The sequence below is a fragment of the Parasteatoda tepidariorum genome, chromosome 4, assembly GCF_043381705.1.
Source record: "Parasteatoda tepidariorum isolate YZ-2023 chromosome 4, CAS_Ptep_4.0, whole genome shotgun sequence".
Classification (NCBI taxonomy): domain Eukaryota; kingdom Metazoa; phylum Arthropoda; class Arachnida; order Araneae; family Theridiidae; genus Parasteatoda; species Parasteatoda tepidariorum.
The window spans coordinates 21,420,985-21,440,941 of record NC_092207.1 but is presented as its reverse complement, the minus strand read 5'-3'; the positions used below and the strand labels follow the sequence as shown (position 1 = coordinate 21,440,941).

Sequence of the window (19,957 nt, the reverse complement as noted above, 5' to 3'; positions counted from 1 at the left end):
CGGTTACTAAGCTTTTGACTCCTTCTGCCAACATAGCGTACTAATGTAACTGCAATCGTCATAATATATTTACCTTTCTGATCTGATCACCGGTTTGAAAATTTCGGATATCAACAAATAACATTTTATAAGCTATATTATTCTCTGTAATTTATTTAAGTATGGCAAAAATGACTGTTGGGCATAAAGAAAGAGAAACACTTTATAGACTGATTATTAGGTACCTTTTGTTTCATAAATCTGATATTATGAAAGTTTTGTTTCTGAGAAAACTGATGTTGTTCTTCGGCAAATTAGATATTATCTTAATAATGCTAAATTATTCTAAAAGTTATGTTATGAGCATTGTGTCAGTGTTTTTTTTAAATCAATTTTATTATACTACTGTACTTTATTTCAGTAATTTATTTATCGATTGTTAATTTTATTTTATTAAAGATAGTTTTCTGAAGACCATTTCATTTGTACTTCTGTTAATTAAACTTTCTTAACAGTTTCCTCTTAGCTATGTAGACAAACTACCGATTGTAGGAAATTTCAAATTTACCCACAAATTTTACTAACTAGAGCTTGGCATGAGTTACAATATAATCTTTTCTCTATCCATGGTCCTTATTATTGCAACACAGTAGAATAATCATTTAATGGCTAATCTCTTAATTGTTTTTCACCATTTAATTTTAAAGTATATAGAGGTTTGGGGGATATTTCCATATTAGGATCAACTACAATCACACAGGCACCAAATGGATGTGATACTACTAAATGTTTTTAAAATAAAATTGTGAATGTTTGCCCAGGGAGTGGCTATGAGTTAAATTCTTTGAGTTGGTCCCCTTATGTGATTTTTTTCCCTAGTTCCTTGCGAGCCATTTAATAGAAGTTGATTACAATACCGTAGATGACAATAAGGAAATCTTTACAAAACAGGCAGTTTCCTTGTTCAAATTGCATTTCTGTTTAATGCCCAACCAAATAAATTGGTTAGGAAAATAAAGCATAATTAAAACATATTAAAAAATTATTTATTTCATCTGAATAAAATACATTTAATATTGAATTGAATTACAGAAACATTGTAAAAACAATCAAATCGCATCTAATATGCACAGTTTAAAATAAAATATCTAATTACCTGATTTATATAGGTTTCTGTCTGGGTTGTCTTAATGAAAAAACATCGGTATTCCTGAGGACCAACTTGGCGATGATCCAAGGGGCTGAGGTGGTTAAAACCACTTGTAGAAACCGGTTAAAGTCGTCATAGCAAAAACCTCTTCTGTCACATTTGTGGCTGAAACTCAGCAAAGGATATAAAAGTAATTGCCGACTTACAACAAATAGTTATAAGAAAAAGAATTATAAGTTTTAACCAACGTGCAATTTTCTAGTATATTATTACCATTCAAAATCAATATCACATTGTTTGTACCTCTTCAGAGAACTATAACTGAAGACAGATTTTGATATGGTTAAAATCCAAAATTTGTAATAGTTTATTATGCAATAACTAAAATCTACTGTTCATATTTATTATTACGTTACTTTTTTTGTATAAATATTTGATTGACTACTCTCTATATTTAATGTTAAGGAAACAAACAAAAAGACGACAAGGTTAACGTTTCTAGTTTAGACCAATTTTAACAATGATCAATTAAATTATTTTGTATTGGAAATTAAGTATTAATTATTATGGCAGTTATTATCATGCATGTATTATAATGTATATTATTATGACAATATTAATTATTAAGCCATGTTTTTCAAATGATGAAATGGAGTTTCATTTTTTAATTTACTTAAACATATATCATTTAGTAATTGCTAAAACTATTAAAAAATTTTCTTTAGTTTTTTGCCAACCAAGGCAAAAATCCAACCTTGAAATATTCTTTAACCGATTTTAAAATGAAATCCGCCGAATCTAATTTCTTTATTCAGATTTTTGTTTTTTGTATATTCTCTATCATTTTTCAAATAAACTTTTTCAGCGAATTATCTTTTTTAACTTTTTGTGAAATGTTCTGGAGAGAAAAAATATATTTAAAAATAATTTTAAATTAAGTTTGCAAAATATTTTAAAATATTTTTGTGCATAATTTTAATTCATACCTAAAGTATGCTTGGATGATTATTTTTTCTTCTTTAAAATGATTTTTTTTTTGTATCAAAATCTGCTCAATCTCAAATTCCTTTTTTAATTATAAATCTAAAATATATTTTCAGATAAAAACTATATTTAGACTAGACAAAGTCTTTGAGAATAGAGATTTTTTCCTATCTCTCCCGAAAAATTTATATCAGAATATTATTTCATTTTATATTAATTTAATGCTTTATGTTTTTATGTTGCAGCCAACTTTTTTATGATGGACATCAAACATTTGCTGTGACATTGACTAATTCCCTGAAAACCAACCCACCCTGTCCACCCTCAGATAGGCTCATGCATCTAGTAACTCTTGGTCTTCGAGCAGAGATGGGTAAATAAATTATTCTTCATGATTTTTTTCTTAACCCCATAACAATCAATTAATTTTCAAGAAAGCGATCATAAAAGTGCCTATTTTTTTGGCCTTTGTATTTGTATTACATATTTGATTAGTGCTGACATCTAGTTTAAAATAAACTTACTCTCTACAATAACCTTAAAAATATCTTGGTACTGCCATCTGGTGTGTAAAAGGAGAAATAAAATGTTTTCCGGGCAAAAGAAATGAAGCGTTGCTGCTGAACACTCCAGCCCGTCAATATCACGGGAGTGAGAAATAGAGAGCGAAACCTTTCCCCGTCATTTTCATGGGAGTGAAAAGGAAGTGGTTAAATTTTAATTCATGTAAAAGATGGTTACCATATGGCTGTTATCTGCTTTAATTTATTGTAAATTATGTAACTTTTATGAAATATAGCTTAATTAATGAAGTAAAACACATAGATAAATTTTAAGCATATTTTTAAAATAAAAAAAATCATATTGTGATGTAAATAAGGAAAAATCTGATTTAAATCTAATAAATAGATTATTTTTAAAAACAATTGATTAAATAATTAACGCTGGCTTACAAATCTAAATGCTGTTTCAAAGAGCGCAGTTACTCTAAACATCTTTCCTCCCTTTTCTATTTCTGTTGGACATAGTTTAAAACACAGTTTGGTCAACCTACCGTACTCAGTGCTATTTTTTTGTTTCATGTCTTCATTTATGTTTTTTTCAGACAATAAGGAACACAATGCAATGAGAGTTGATGCTCCTAATGTAGGACTTGGAATTGATTTGGAGTATGAAACTGATGGTCTGTATAAAAATTCTACAATATTTTAAGTTTTTAACTTATTTGCTATTTTTTTCAGCATTTCTAACTTCTATTTTTGTTCATATAAAGTTTTAGTAAGTCATAAAAGGTTATTAACCGTTTATCTAAATGAACTTTTGTATTTGCAGTTTTATGTAATTTATCTAGTTTCAAAGATTTCTAATATTTTTTCATTAGTGCTATGAATTTAACTTTAACCATAATGCTGCTTTTGGGACTTTTTCTCTCAATATGAAACAATTACAATCTATTTGCTGTGCATAAATTAATTCATATGTTTCTCAGTTTTTTAAAATTATGTTTTAAAACACGTTGTATGGAAGAAGCTCTTTCTCTTTTTTGGTGCGGCATGTGGTTTAACCAAAAAGATCTTTTAAATGCCGAAAAATTAACTTCCAATCTTATAAAGTTTCCTACCCATTTAATCAATTTTAATGTATAGTTTTTTTTATAGCTCCATCTTTAGCACCGGAGCCTGCATTATATGAAACTTGCTATGTTACTTCTCATAAAGCTCAATGCCGTGCAGGTGCCTTTAGCAGTGATGGTAAATATAAATTTTTTTAAATCGCTAATATTTTTTTTTGTTTAATTTGGGTTTCTATGTACCATATATTATATATTGTTGTAATCTCTGTGGCAGGATCACAGCGACATTGTCGCAGAGCATCACAGAGCTCTTGCAGAAAGATTTTTCTTTTGAAATGTAAAGGGGGGAAAATTACTTTTCTTTTCTATCAAAATTTACACATAATATATAAATCATACATTTAGATAATCACTTTTTAACACGCTCAATTTACAACGATCCTATTGTAAATCGATGCAATGTTTCGATCATATTTTAGGCAGTTATTGATTTTAATGTGGATTTTAAATATCTTGATATATTTCCAACAATATGGAAAATTCTAATCTTGCATATGAGTATTTACTTTTTAAGGCAATAATTCTATCGAATTTTTGGCAGTTATTGCTATTAATTCCTCTTCATTTAAATCCAATATTTTTTATACGATATTATTTATTACAACAACCTAGTCTCGAACCGAAACACGCATTTGAGGAGTCCAATGCGCATAGTTTTGTCATCTGATCTTTTTCCACTACGGATTTCATGATTTTTAATTATTTTCTTTATTGCGATGATTATTAATAAAAATCGGAGGAGGGAAATAAATTGTGCAACCCCCCTCCAACAAAATGCAAGAATATCACCCATGATATTAGAATAAAAAATTATTACATGTTCAAATAAATATATATATATATATATATATTTTGTTTGCAATTAGAGCGCTTTTGTTATTTTAAATTAGTAACATATATGTCTGTACCTTAGAAAGTACCTTGCAGAAAGATATTAGTGCTAGAGAGTTTTGGTGCAGATAGTTTGCGAAAATTCTACCACTGGGGTTGTAATCTTTGATGTTAGTTTTGTCTTGTTCAATAAAAATACTTTTATTGTAAGTAGAAGGGGAAAACAGTATGAGTCTCTACTTTTGACTAAAAAACATATTTTAAATTAATTGAGTTATATTTTAAGGTCTGCAGAAAAAAAATTTTAATGTGCCATTTTTTAAAAAACTTGAAGTGATTTTTTTTTGTACAGAGTGCAACCTTGAAGAGTGAATCACCTTGATGTTAAAAATGAAATAAGCAGTTTTAAAAAAACTGCTATAGAGACAACCATCATTCTTTCAATATGTGTTAATACGACTAATATCGAACATGTGTTTATCAGCACTTTACAATTTTCTCTTGTAAACAATTTTTGAGATTATATTATTTTATAAAGGGTAATATTTTAGGGTATTTATCAGTTAAAGGGACCCTAAACCCAATTACTTCTATATAAAGCTTGATTTACACAGATCACTGCTTACTGATATTACTTATCAATTATTATTGATAATTATCATCAAATGCAATAATATCATGATTACTCTACAAAACTATAGTTATTGAATATGATATTATCATGAATGCTTAATTTTTTTTTTGTATTAAAATGATTGAATTAGTTAAATCAAAAAATATTGTAAATTATTGATATTTTTTAATATGCAACGCAATATTAAAAGCAGTCATCAACAGAGGGTACCTATATCCGTTAAATACCAATTTTATTAAAAGTAGCTTTGTAGATATTTTTAAATTGTATCTAAATGGATTTTGAAATGCATATTTTGATCAGAATTCTTACAGGACACAGCAACTGGCCCAAGGCTAGTAAGAAGGGTACAAGTTTGACATGTCTGCGTTAATGTATCAGTGAATGGGTCATTACACATTCAGTGATGCAAAATAATAAATTAATGTAGGAAAAAATATTTTTGTAGCCACCTAAGCATTTATTCATCAGTATTATTTATTCATAATACTGATGAATAAATTGGTATTCTCTAAAAATGGGAGATGGTGAACTGAAAGAAAAAGATGATACCAACCATGATAATATTTCTAATTTGAATAATTGGAGAGATTATTTGTTTAATGTAATTTTAACTGTAATCAACAATATTTTTTCACTTAGTTAAAAATGTAACAATCAAAATTCTATCCAGTTGCCATTAGAATAAAATTAATTCTGATGTTAACAAGTTAAATTCTTATTGAGGTTGCCTTTGCACCAAATGAAATTTATTATTTATTTATTTTTAGGGCAGTTGGTGGCTACTGGATCTTTTGACGCCTCAATAAAAGTAAGCAATATGTTCTTTTACGTCTCATTTTATTGTATCTTTCTTATTTAATTTGCCAAATGATATTCTTTTAAAAATATTTTATACATATAGAGTGTTTTATTTTGAAGCATTCAGGGTTGCAAAAAACCCGGGTTTTTGTAGAAAAACCCAACCCGGGTGGGTTTTATTGGGCTTTTCTGGGTTTTTCGTTTTTCATGTTATTTTTTGGGGGGGGGGTTTCAAAAGAGAGGGCAGGGATAAGTACCTTATTTTAAAAAAGCTTATTTTAATATTAATAATTAAGTTTAATTTTATAAATTGACTTCATATAGATAATTATTACAAATAAATAGATGTGAAAGTCTAAAAAAAGTTTCTTCTGACATCACAATACAAAATGCTATATGTACTCACATACATCATACATTTGAAACTTTTTTTAACACAGGATTACTTTTTATTTATATTTTAATCTTAAAAAATATTTGCGAATTTTTTTTTATTTGCATAAAAAGCGAATCAATGGCACTGAATAATCAATGGCTATACAGTCAAATCTAGCCAGCAAGGTGACTCTCCAGTCTCCAACACAATTAGTTTCTTCACTATGGGTTAATTTTATTTTGGCTAGACTACGTATATATTTCAATAGAATAGCTCTTTAATATAACAGAGGATAAAAAAAAGAAACCAATCTTAGAAAAACCACAGTAAAACCCACTTTAGGGTGGGTTTTACTGGGTTTTTCAGAGTGAGTTTTACCCAGTAAAACCTGGGTGGGTTTTATTGGGCAGGTGGATTTTTTGCAACCCTGGAAGCATTTCAATCAATATTTGTATTTTGAATTGTTTACCATGAAATCAATGATTTACATGTCATCATGGGTAAGAAAATTCTTTGGTTTAAATTGCTTATCAGAAAAAAATGCTGAAATTTAAAAAAGTAGGGTGAAACAAACCTAGCTTCATATTTTAATACTTGATATGTTTATTTTTGAAATTGATCAAAACAATATTTAAAAACATGCATACAGTTGTATTAAAATATACATTCTTTCTGATGAACAGAATTGTTTGTGAAACACCAATTTTTCTCAGCCATGAAAATTAAATGTTTTTTGTGTGTGATTTAAATAATGATTTGCTCTTCAATTGCTCTTGTTATTTTCTATTGCAAATTACTTTGTTACATTTGAAAATGCAACTGATTTGGTTTTCAATAAAAAAAATGACTTTATAATAAGTTACAAAGGTCAGACTACAAAAACCTTGTATTTTTAATGTAATTTTTCAAAAACTTATCACATTGGCTGAAGTAAGTATTTTTTCTTTTTAACTAGTTCCCTTTGAGATCAATTTGTCCACCATCATAGGCAGATCATTATATTTAATCTTGTTACCTTTAACAACATTGCTTTACTAATTTCTTAGTGCTTTGTAAATCAGCTTAAAAGTTTGGATTGGAAAAATATATGATTTTGTATGGAATTTGAAATAATTGCAAAAAATATTAAACAAAAATGCCTTCAAGCAAAGAAAAATTAAAAATAATTATCTCTCAGTGGCTCCTAGTTAATTGCTGTAAAATTGTAATCTGCTTAAAAAAATTTTAATGAAAAGTTTGCATATAGAGCCTTTAGGTGCACAAGTGTGTACCTTTGTATTAAAGTTTTGGTTGATAAGTTCTTAGATATAAATATTTCTATTTGTCCTCTAATCATTTCTGTTTGCTTTGCATGTACAGTTAAATTATATCCCTTTTATTATGAGAGGAGATTAAAATACTTCTAAGATATATTTTTATTGATTTAATTTCTTAATTTTGCTTTATAGTAAGCATTAAGAGAAATTTCTTAAAAATTGATTTCGTTTCATCAAAATTTTAACAATAAATTTAATGTTCATAATGCTTTTATTTATGTTGTATGTTATAGCATTTCGTCTTTTGGTTTCTGCTTAGATTTTAGATGTAGACAGAATGCTAGCTAAAAGTGCTACTCCTGCCGAAGTTGCTGCCCAAGAAACAACTCAGCAGAACATGGAAACTCATCCTGTTATTCGTACTTTGTATGATCATATTGAGGTTAGTATTGTATAATCATAATCTTATCGTTTTTTTTTTTTTTTTGCAATTTCATGAAGTCTATGTGTTGCATTGATTGATACGTATTTGTACATTAATTGATAAATTCATTAAAAAAAAGTATTTAAAAAAGAGTTTTTCTTTAACCGGTTACCTACTTCTGACTAAATATTACACAACTTGGTATTTTGTGCCCCCTGTTTTTAATGTAATATTACATTCGCATGTTCTTTTGTCTTTCTATTTGTTCTTATTTTTGATATATTGATTTTTTTCTGTGTTCTAGCAAAGAGTGATAGAAAAGAAAATAGCAAGTACATAAAGGGTTAAAAGAATTAAACTTGCATATCTCATTTTTCAAAAATCATTATAGTCAGAATGCATTTAAATAAATTGAACTGAGTAAGAGGTAGAAAGAAAAAAGATGAAGAAATGTAAAATCAATTGAAATATTTAACAAATGAAGAGCATTTTGTTATGATCCAACTTGGTTATTTTGGTTAATTTATATGTTTATTTTTACATATGGGTCATTCTCACAAAAACTGTCATCAAAAAGCTCTGAAACTTTTTATATTAATAGAAATATGTAATGGCATTATATAGAAAGTATATATCCTATAAATTATACTTAATATTTAAATTAATTAATTAATTTCACTATTTAAAAAGTGAGGGAATGATGTTTTATTTCAATAAATGTTTTTCTCTAAGTTACAGCTACCTCAAGTTTGAAAATGATAACATACTAAGTATATCTAACATTTATTATAATTTAGTTTTATATATTTAATAGTTTTTACAGGTTTGGGAAATAAAATTGGCTGGCACGATTGAACAAAAAAAAATTTACTAATATACTCATCTTGAATCATTCCCTCACTTCAGCATCATTCCCTCACTTTATACACTAGTGAGGGAATGGCAAATTTAATAAAATTTAAAAGTAACAGTTAGGCCTAATTAATTTCTGAAATCAATCACATTCAATTATATTCATACAAGGAAGCAACATATAATTATCCACTTTCTCGATGAAATTGTATTTTATTTTACTCTAAAAAACGGCATGAGGGAATGATAAATGTAAAAATTTTTACCTGGTTTGATTCATTCAAATTTATTCCACAGCAAAGCTTCTTTGAGTTGAAGATGGAAACATACTGCAATTTTGTTCTATGATGCCAGTTGTTAACTGCTAAAGTTTTTATTAAAATATTTTTATTCTAAGAAGATTGCAGGTGATAAAAACATTGTTGTGAGGGAATGACGCAAAACACTAGGGACAAAGTTTAAAATAGTGCTGTGTTAATATTTTTATTTGAAATTAAATTTAAAATTGATTTTCTGAATTCTATATTTCAATATTCTGAAATAAAAAACACAAATTTGCAATTTTTATTTCAGAAACAATTTTTTCTTTTATCAAATCAACAGTGGGGACAAGTGAGGGAATGACATATTGGTGTATTTTAATTACCTAAAATAAATAAAAAAATAAAAATTGATAATTTTATTTTTATTCTTTCGTTAGCCTACATTCTGAAGGATGCTTTCCCTGAAATTTTTCTTTTCGTAAGTTGTAAAACAAACATAAAATATACTGGGGACATGAAAATGATTGTTTTTGTGAGAATGGCCCATATGGGTTAAGCAAAAAATTTTGATAATGAGTGTTAAATTTCTCAAAAAAATGTGATTTTTAAGTGAAGATTTTTTAAGCTCATTTTTAGCTGGTTAAAGGTGTAGGCAACATAAAGCAAAAGAAAAAGAGTAAATGGTGATAACTATTTTTTTTAAACTTACAATTAATGAAGCATGATCACACTATATAAAAGAGCTATAATTCAAACTTATCAGTGTTTAAATGAATTAATTTGTTTATTATTTGGAATTTTTCTTCTATTTTAAATGAAAAATCATAATAATATGTGAGCAAATTCAACTAGGTATTTTTTTTTAATTAAAAATATCTGTGCTGATTTAGTAATAAATATAAACACACCAATAATGGACTGTTTGGATCAATTTTGATGGTTAGACCAAATTGTAATTTTTTCATTATAATGGTTATTTACAGTTTATTTTGAAAATAAACTTATTTTTATTAATTTTTTAAAATTAAGAGTGAGAACATTGTTTCATCCACCAAGTTAACAATAAACCAATTCTTTCTAATGCAATCTAGTTTGTTTAAAGTTATGTTTTATCATACATATTGCTTTTAAGGACCATATATTTTATTTTTCATTTAAAGTACTTAGTTTTGATATTTAACATTGTTGATTAAATCACAACTTTTTATTGCTCAATTTAGAATTAGTAAATAAAATACTATTTATTAATTCCAAATAAACATTAATGTAAGTGAAATTACCATTAATATAATTTCTGTTTCTTATTTATCTATTTTCATTTATATTATTACTTTAAGGGAAAATGCATGTAATTACGCATGTACTTGGAAGAAACACATTTCTCTTATGTTGTTTATTTAAAGCCAAAAGAAATATTAGTTTTGTTTTGTGGGCAGTAAGTATTTAGTTGAATAACATATTTGTTTAGTGACTACCACCAGATAGTCTATTTATAAAAGTTTTTCTTGTCTCTGCATTTCAGTATGCAGGGTATCAGTTTGTTTCAGTACGCTCTGAAATAAACAGATACATCCAAGCATAAATTTTTAATTCTAGTGGTGTAATGCACCACTTTTAAGTTTAACATATCATTGAGATTATTTTTTTAATTGTTTCCGTAGGAAGTTACTTGTTTAGAATTTCACCCAACTGAACAAATCCTTGTATCAGGAAGCCGTGATTACACAGTGAAGTTTTTTGATTTTTCTAAGCCATCGGTGAAGCGAGCTTTTAGGACTATTCATGTAAGTAGTTTGCTACTCAACGTTAAAAATTTACTATCTGTTTAGTTTTTATAAATCAACATTGTCTCCAATACGGTTATTGAAGTATATACATTGTCTCCAATACGGTTACGGTTCTCATTGTTATGTTAGACTTGAGGACGTGGATTTGTGTGTAATTGTTCCCTCATTGATTGTTATGTTAGACTTGAGGGCGTGGATTTACCTGAATTTTAAAAGTTTAAACAGTACATGTTGATATTGATTTGTTAGAAATGACATGTATATAAATCCTTCAATTGCCAATATGTCAAAAAAAATTTTTTACCAGTGCAATTTTCGGCTATGTTTTTGTTTTTTAATAAAGATATTTTTTCAAAGATTCTCTAAACTTTAATTGCAAATCTTTTTTTTCTTTTCTTCTTTTTTATAGTTTATTTTTGAAAGGTTTTGGTCCAATTGACAATTTGGTTAAAGATCAAAGATTGGTGTTTCATCAATCAAATACTGATCTGATTTTGTGTCATCTAAATAAGTAAAACATTTTATATTTCAGCTTCTAACTTAATTCAGTGAATTTTAGAAGCTTAAATGATATGTATATAAATCCTTCAATTGTCAATATGACAAAAGAAATTTATTCAATTGTCAATATATCAACAAAAAAAAAATTACCATTTTGAACAATGTTTTTGTGTCTTAATAAAGATATTTTTTCTAAGATTCTCTAAATTTATGACAAAATTACACATCTTTTTTTCCTTTTCTTCTTTTTTATAGTTATTATTATTTTTAAAAAGGCTCGGATCCAATTCACAATTTGGTCAAAGTCAAAGATAGGTGTTTCACCAATTCAATGCTGATTTTGTATCATCTAAATGAATAAGAAATTTTTTATTTCAGCTTCTAACATTAAAAATGATTAAATGTCCTTATGTAAATAAAATTAATTACGTTGACACTTTTTTTTTATATAATGTGTCAAATTTTGGCATTGAGCATACTTAAAGTAAATAGAATTAGTAATTTAACTATATTTAAATTGAATGCCAGTCTCTAGTAAGTTAGTGTGTAACTTTGTCATTATAAATGTTTCACTTTTGGAAGTTGAAGTTGTAAGATGTTTTTCTTTGCATTACATTTGAGTTAGAGTTTAACATCGTATCTGTAAGGGCAAATTCTTGCCCTTAATTAATAATTGTTTCAGATCCAATTGATAATTTGGCCTAAGACAGGCAACCCTGGTTCTGAATTTTTGTTCATGTGCCTTTCAATTCAATACTGATTTTTTATCTATATAAATAAGTAAAGCAGTCTATATTTCAGCTTCTAACATTAAATATGATTAAATATTCTTATGTGATTAAAAATAAGTACATAAATCCTTTTTTTTAAAAATATAATTTGATATTGAGCATACTTAAATTAACTATAATTAGTAATTGAATTATATTTAATTTTAGTTAGTATGCCAAATTAAATCCCTATACATAGCGAGCTTAACATAGCGAGTTAATCTGACTTGTTGTAATTAAATTGAATGTGAATCTGGCTTGTTGTAATTAATAAATGTTTATGTCTAGGAAGCTGAAGTTGTAAGATGTTTATCTTTGCATCCATCTGGCGATTATATTTTAGTTGGAACTCAACACCCTGTCTGTAAGTTTGTAACTTTTCTGCTTTGCATTTTTTTTTCTCTCATTACTTTTTTGACTAATTTTTTTTTCCAATTACAGTACGTTTGTATGATGTACGAACCAGCCAATGCTTTGTTAGTGATTGTGCTGAGATGCAGCATAAAGCCCCTATTAATATGGTAATGTTGCTTATGTATATTCTTTAATGAAAAATTGCATGTGTTAATTTTAATGCTAACTTTAATTTTTATTATTTCTGAAATGAAATTTGGTATTTAAAATTATGTTCAAAAAATTTTGCCCTCTTTCTTAATTAAAATGAATTTCTAAAAGTCACAATGAATTTTTTTTTCTTTCTTAAAAATCAATAAATGTTGAATTGCAAATTTGAGTCATATCTATTTTGTTTCTTGGTCGTCTTTTCAACAGTTATTGCTATGAAATTCTACATGATTTAAAAAGAATTTTAATACCATATTACTATGCGTGAATTTCGAATTTGAATAATTACTTTTCACAATTTATATATATGTATATAAATATATTTGCTAAATTAATTATTAGTTAAACTGAAAAAATTTTTTAAATTAGGTTTTTTTTAATAACAAAAATATTTTTTGAATGATTTCTAGCAATTAAAAATATTTAATTTTCCGCAAATAGACTAAATTTTTTGATATAAAAATCTAGTGCTTGAACACTAATGTTTACATAAAAAATTAATAATTGCCTCCAACTTGGCTAAATGGATCATGGTATATGACAATTAAGACATGTAATGAAATTTTAGTCATATTTTTAATCTTGTTATGGCCACTATTTACATAATTTTCGGGCAACTAGTTTTGTGATTCAGACTACTAAAAGCAACTATATTGCTCAATGTGTGGCAACCCTGAAAATAGCAAATTTCTGAAGAAAGAAAAAAACAAATATAAAAATTTCTAAGTTTCAAAAAAAATTTCCATTCAACTCCTTGCAGAGTGAAATTTGTATAAGGACACTGCTAATGTAATTGATTCTGATACATATTATCTTCTGGAAACTTGAAATTTTTTTTCTGCGTGTAATTTAAAATATTTTTTTCAGGAAATTCTTTATTTGTATTGAAATTGAAAATATGAAAGAAAAATAAAATTAATTGTATATGCTATCATACCACAAAAATTTTTTTTTACAGGGATAAATTAAAGCAGAGTTATTCATATCTAGATCATTGTTTATAGTGCTTTGCTATTCGTCCATCAACGAATGTTCAACTATTACTGGTGTATAAGTAGACCTCCAGACTTTTCTAATACTTAGGGGATTTGAAAAGTCAACTTATAGCCAGGGATATACTGTATTTTTTATATCTTTTTTTTTTCTTAGGTCAAATATAGCCCCAATGCAAATATGTATGCCACCTGCTCTAAAGATGGTGACATAAAACTGTGGGATGGAGTGAGCAGCAGATGTATAAATACTTTTGCTGGTGCACATGATGGGAGTGAAGTTTGTTCTGTGCAGTTCTCTCGAAATTCGAAGGTGATTTTTGCAATATTGTGCTTTTATGTGAACAATGTTTTTAGTATTTTAACATGATGAAAAGTTTTAATTATTTATTCTTGTATATTAATTTGTCCAGAAGTGTATAATGAATAAATTTCTATCAGTACTTTTTTGCACTTAGAACTGGACTGCAACAATTAGAATGCAGTAATTTTTTTAAGGTAATTTAATAAAAATATTTTGAAATTTTTATTACAAATTATTATAAAGCTGAATTTACTAAATTTTTAGTAGTAAGTATTTTAAATGTTTTTTAAAATTATTTCTCTTCTCTAAAAGTGTGTTACCTTGATTAAATCTGAGTTTTGATGAGTAGTAGTGCATAATATATTTCATATTAAAAATATCAGTGTAATATATTTTTTTGTCAAAATTTTAAAATTTCACCTTAAAAAAAAGAAGAAAAACACTTTAAATGAAGATATATATGAAATCATAAATCATTATATTATCCATCACATATTAAATGGGTAATAATTAAAATTCTTAAAATATTTTAAGGATTATTGAATGACAGATAAAAAGAATTATTACTAATATTATACCTAGAATACTTCTAAGCTTTGTAAATATCATCTGATCTTTTTCTAATTTAAAGTCATTAGAATAAATAATTAAGTTAAGTTAATGAGTATTCTTCTTTGAATGTCATATCCTATTATACCATATCCTTCTTAATAATAATATAAAAAATCTGAAAAATTAAAGCTAAAACTGAATTAAATATAATATTTGAGAACTGGAATGAAGAAAGATGAACCTGATATTGTAACCTAGAGGTCTTTATTTCTTTTCTGCATAGTACCACCACTATTTATAATTTCATTGGGTAATCTATCTTGAGATATTAAGTAACATTAAAAAATCAAACCTTTTTGACATTAATATTGATTTTATGTGTATAATGTACTTTCAAATGCTATTTAGTTTTTATTCATGTTTTAAAAATTTGTTATCTATTCCTCCTTTTTAGTACCTATTAAGTAGTGGAAAAGATTCATTGGTAAAACTATGGGAACTGTCCATGGCTCGTTGTCTCATAGCCTATACCGGAGCTGGAGCTACTGGAAAACAAACTCATCGTAGTCAAGCAGTATTTAACCATACAGAAGACTTTGGTAAAAATTTGTTAATCTCTGCTATTTAATACAATATTAGAAGTTAGATTATGCCATTTTTTTTCTGAATTAGCTGGGGGAGATTCCAATTTTTTTTTTTACTTCTTTTTTAAAATAATATTTTTTTTTTATATTTATGGAATGATGTAAATTAATTTTAAGGCTTTTCAGGTAGTAAATAATAATGGTTTCCTCTTAAAGAAATGTTTACTAACACCAACATTATAGGTATAGAAATGTAGTAATTTATTCTGATTAAACATTCTGGATTTATGAATAATTGAAGAAAAGCAGACGATTTTATAATAGTAATAAAATTGCACTATTGTAATTTAGATATATAGAGAACTGGTAATTCTTATATTAATTCTGTAAAGGAAATATAATCGTTATAATTTTCCTTTTTTTCCCCAACTGATCATTCCTTAGTGTAGTTTGACCATCATTATTTTAAAAGGAAATGTTGTTACATAGCTGCCAACTCTACTAGATTTTTCCAGTTTCTCCTGGTCTACTGGTTTAATAGAAATTCTCCTGGTTTTTGTACATTTTAGAAAATTCCCTAAAATTAAGAAAGTTTCCTTAAAAAATCCCTATTGAAATAGAATTTTTGTGCAGATTATTGGTTGTTGGAATATTTAAATAAGTGTTACTAACACATAAAGAAGCGAGTCTCATTTATAAAAATCAGTTAACTATCTTCAATGAATTAAATACCTATTGCTATTCAAAGTTAAGAGTAAAAATAATACATAACAGTTCAAGTTCATTTTATGTTAATCATAACTGGAAAATATTGCAGTTTTTTATTTTGATGACTAAAATTCCCTATGTGTAAAATATTTAATACATTTTGTAACAAGTATCAAGGAATTCATATTATTTTGTTTAATCTACTGGATTTTTCCTTATCCATATTTTCAGCTGTTTTTTTTTTCTTTCAATTTTTTGAATTTATTAATTAAAGTAACAAACCTGTATAATCCCATCCGAATGATTTTGAATATACAAAGTTGGTTTAATCCTAATGACTTCGGATAATGAAAGCTCTGTCTAAATAAAACACTATGATGAATGTTTTTATAACTGAATTCAATCCTTAAAAATTTTTTAATATCCCACATATACTATATAACGTGTATACTGCAAAAATTAATGCTCACTCATAATCAAAATAAGAGAAAAAAAAGTTTTTCAAAATAAAATGGACTAAAAAATTATTAATTGATAAACAACTTGAAAACTTTTTCCTGCAATTTAAACTGAAAATTATAAGACAATACACATTTAAAGGAGCATTTAAAAAAAAAAAGCAAAACTGCATTTATTTAAAAAAATTCATTAATATACCTATTAACAAAATAAATATTTGTAATCAGAATTAAACCTATATACACAGATAATTTTACCGAGGTATTATTATTTAAACAGTGAATTAGTTTTTTAATTCTTTTCGAATGGAATCTGAATAAAAAGGTAGTGTTTTTAAGGGATGGCAGCTTATTTTTTATAAAAAGGACGTATCAAATGGCAGGCTGCCCTTCTGAAAACGCTTAGGGAGAACACTGTGTTGCACATTAAAAATTATTCACATTAATATTAACTTAATTTTGTGTTACTTTAAAAACTGTTAAAAACTTTATTTTTTAGAGATTTTTTTAAAAAGGGACCATCAGATTATTAAGTTTTGTCCTTTATGAATTAACATGTTTTAATGAATCAATAAATGCATGATATGAAGATCTTTTCCTTTAAATATTTTTCTAGTTCTTTTTCCTGATGAAAAAACAACTAGTCTATGCAGTTGGGATGCGCGAAACGCCGAACGGCAACGTCTATTATCTCTCGGTAAGTTTTACCATTTGAACCTGTTATGAATCTTAGATTAATACTTAAACATTTCATGAGCTATTTATCACAAAACCTCAAAGTACTGACGCAAAAGTTGAATTTTATCTTATGAAGGATATAGGCAACAAGGTTTTTAGTGTTAAATAACAATAATAAAAATCCCTTAATTAGTTTGAAACTTTGGAAAATCTTTTGGAATTTTCCTATCTGTTATTCCCTTTAATACTTTAATGGGAAAACAAATTAGTTGCAGGAACTGTCAAAGGATAAAAGACGGGCAGATCCAGAAATTTTTCCTGGGGGAGGGATCATAGACTCAGCCCCCCCCCCACACACACACAATATTCAAGTCTTCAAAATCTTTAAAAAATAAATGTAATGTGTTTGTTAGAAACTTTGGCAAATCTGTCAACATCCAAATCAATTGACGAAACTATGACGAATTTCATTTTAATCTTTTGGATTATGATTCTTGAAACAGTGAAGATGATTAGATGGGAAAAAATCGATTTTTCCGACCTACCTAGGTGTATATGCCCCGTTAAATAATTTTTAAAATACTTCATTTCTTTTGTAAACTATTAAAAAAATAATTATTTTCAATTTGGGGGGGGGGGTCATGGCCCCTCTCTCCTGGATTCGCCACTGATAAAAGAATTGTATAAGGTATTTGTAAGTCTGTTTTTTGACACTTGCACCATCGCTGCAAAAGTTTAATCAATATAGATACAAGTGTCATGATGAAAGTAAGAAGAGTAAAGTAGTTCTATTGTTATTATTCATTTATTTATTATTTTGCTATTTTGCTCATCTTTTCCATTTAGTTTTCTTTTTAAGAGTTATTCTTAAGGAAAAAAAAGTTATTTGCTATTGAAATTTTCCAATTAAGTAATTCCTGCTCCAAAAACTGTTTCAGTTTTAATTTTGTATGAGGATATCTGCTCAACTGAAAAGTCATGGAATTTGATAAATTTTTACTGTGGAAAAACATGTTTTTCAGTTGTGCTTTGAAATATATTGCTGGAAAAAAAAATCCTTGAAATATTTGTTAGTTCTACTAATGATTTGAGTAGACAAATTAAAGCAAATTGTTGTTTTTTTATGTTCCCTATATATAAGTTCCCTGTTAACAATTTGTGAAAAGAGCAATGTATATGCAATAGATTTTTTTGAAAAATGAGGATTTAATTGGAAAATAATTTAATACTTTTTAAACAATGCTAAAGCTAGCAATTTTTGAAAGATTGCGAAATGGATGTGAATTTTTAAAAAAGAGTCCTATTATTTATTAATATAACTCTCATAATATTTAGAGTTTACTTCAAATATCATAAAAAATATGTCTTAAGCAATAGTGAAAACAATCTTTTTTTTTGCTAAATATCTGCTATCCATTTAAAAATGTAGATGTAGAGTTTTTACCTTTGAGGAAGTGGTAGTAGTGTTAAACCCTTACTTAATTGAGGAATGCTGTCATTAAATTGTCTCCATTCTTCTTTGTGATCTGTAGGTCATAACAATACCGTTCGGTATATTGTGCATTCCCCAGCCAGCCCTGCTTTTGTGACTTGTAGCGATGACTTCCGTGCTCGGTTTTGGTACAGGCGAACAGAGTCTGGCGACTAATTCATATTCTAACTTTGTAAAAGGCTCATTCATTCATTTCATTATGTAAAAAATTTATGTTTATTGTAAAATTCTTCAACTTCTGTTCTCAAATCACCATTTATTCTGTGAATACTTTCAATAAAAGAATTTATTGTAAAAAAAAATTGCTAAAATTTCCTTTTTTATCTCTATACATAAATTTGATGAATAGGAACGTAGTTATGTAAAAATCTTATGTAAAGAATACATAGCTCAACAGTTTTACTCACAAATTCCAGATAGAAAACCATAAGTTTTACCTTGTACCCTGAAATATCTGGTGTGTGAGTAAGTATACAGCCTGTTGTGTTGTAGAAGTTTGATTACCAACTGCAACTTCTGACGAAGATAGTACTCTAGCAAAGAAGCTAGTGCTTGACTATAGTTGCATGCATTATCAGGATTGCAAAAATTAATCCCCATTTCTTTTTTAAACAAGCATCAATACAAAAAATTTTACGCTAAAACAAATAGTATGTTTTGAGAGATCATAATGAATTTATTATTGAAGGTATTTATGTCCACACAAGAGGTTAACTGACTATAAGTTTAAAGCTTTTCTTTTTTTTTTTTAATAACAGCAATTTCTGACATAGTTTTAATTCTAATAAGCATGTTTTAAAAATCAAAAGCTTTTTTTTAGAAAAATCTCAGTAACTAATTAATTTTAGAATAAATGTAATTGCAAATTCTGTATTTCAAATAGAGATATTTGAAAGTTTTGATCATGCTCTTTCAAAATAAGCAATCACTTTTAGAGAAAACTGTTTGTGCATGATTAGTATGTTTGTTATTTCCATCTTTTGTAAGACACTCCTGCAACAGCCTATTTGTTGTTGGCTAGGGAATAAAGATACCAAAAACATGATTACAGTTTAGTCGCACTGGGCAACAGCTGCCATTATTTTCTAGACAAGTTGTACTAGTCAATTTGAAAAAGATTGGTTTGAAAACCTTCCTGGGATCAAATCTGAATCTTATGCAATGACAACTCAATGCCTTTACCTCTGCACTATCACAGTTTTGATCTACCACCACCTGTTATTTCAAAAACAGGAGAATGAAACAATCCTTTTTCATAAAAAGAAAGTGATTTAACTCTGCGTTCAATTTATTTAAGTTTTAGAATACATTTGAATATTGACATTTTTCTTACCTTTTATGACATTCTGAATTTGATTCCAAAATATGATCTGTCATCAGAAAT

The 19,957-nt window shown here is 27.0% G+C and overlaps 1 protein-coding gene across 1 annotated transcript; it reads left to right on the top strand.

Moving 5' to 3' along the window:
- The first annotated feature begins 51 nt into the window (after positions 1–51).
- LOC107444730 (cleavage stimulation factor subunit 1) lies at positions 52–18,875 on the top strand. The gene is made up of 13 exons (XM_016058944.2): positions 52–220; positions 2,359–2,486; positions 3,219–3,296; positions 3,772–3,864; positions 5,982–6,022; positions 7,964–8,086; positions 10,845–10,967; positions 12,530–12,605; positions 12,683–12,762; positions 13,955–14,110; positions 15,108–15,252; positions 17,020–17,100; positions 18,614–18,875. The coding sequence occupies exons 1-13, from the start codon at positions 162–164 to the stop codon at positions 18,727–18,729; spliced, it is 1,299 nt and encodes a 432-aa protein (XP_015914430.1). The 5' UTR covers positions 52–161; the 3' UTR covers positions 18,730–18,875.
- Positions 18,876–19,957: the final 1,082 nt, after the last annotated feature.

What these genes read in the sequence shown, in the direction of transcription:
- LOC107444730 (XM_016058944.2), top strand. Translation starts at nt 162, where the DNA reads ATGGCAAAAATGACTGTTGGGCATAAAGAAAGAGAAACACTTTATAGA. An exon ending in GAGCTTTTAGGACTATTCAT is followed by an intron (nt 10,968 to 12,529) that starts GTAAGTAGTTTG and finishes GTTTATGTCTAG; the next exon opens with GAAGCTGAAGTTGTAAGATG. An exon ending in GCAACGTCTATTATCTCTCG is followed by an intron (nt 17,101 to 18,613) that starts GTAAGTTTTACC and finishes TGTGATCTGTAG; the next exon opens with GTCATAACAATACCGTTCGG.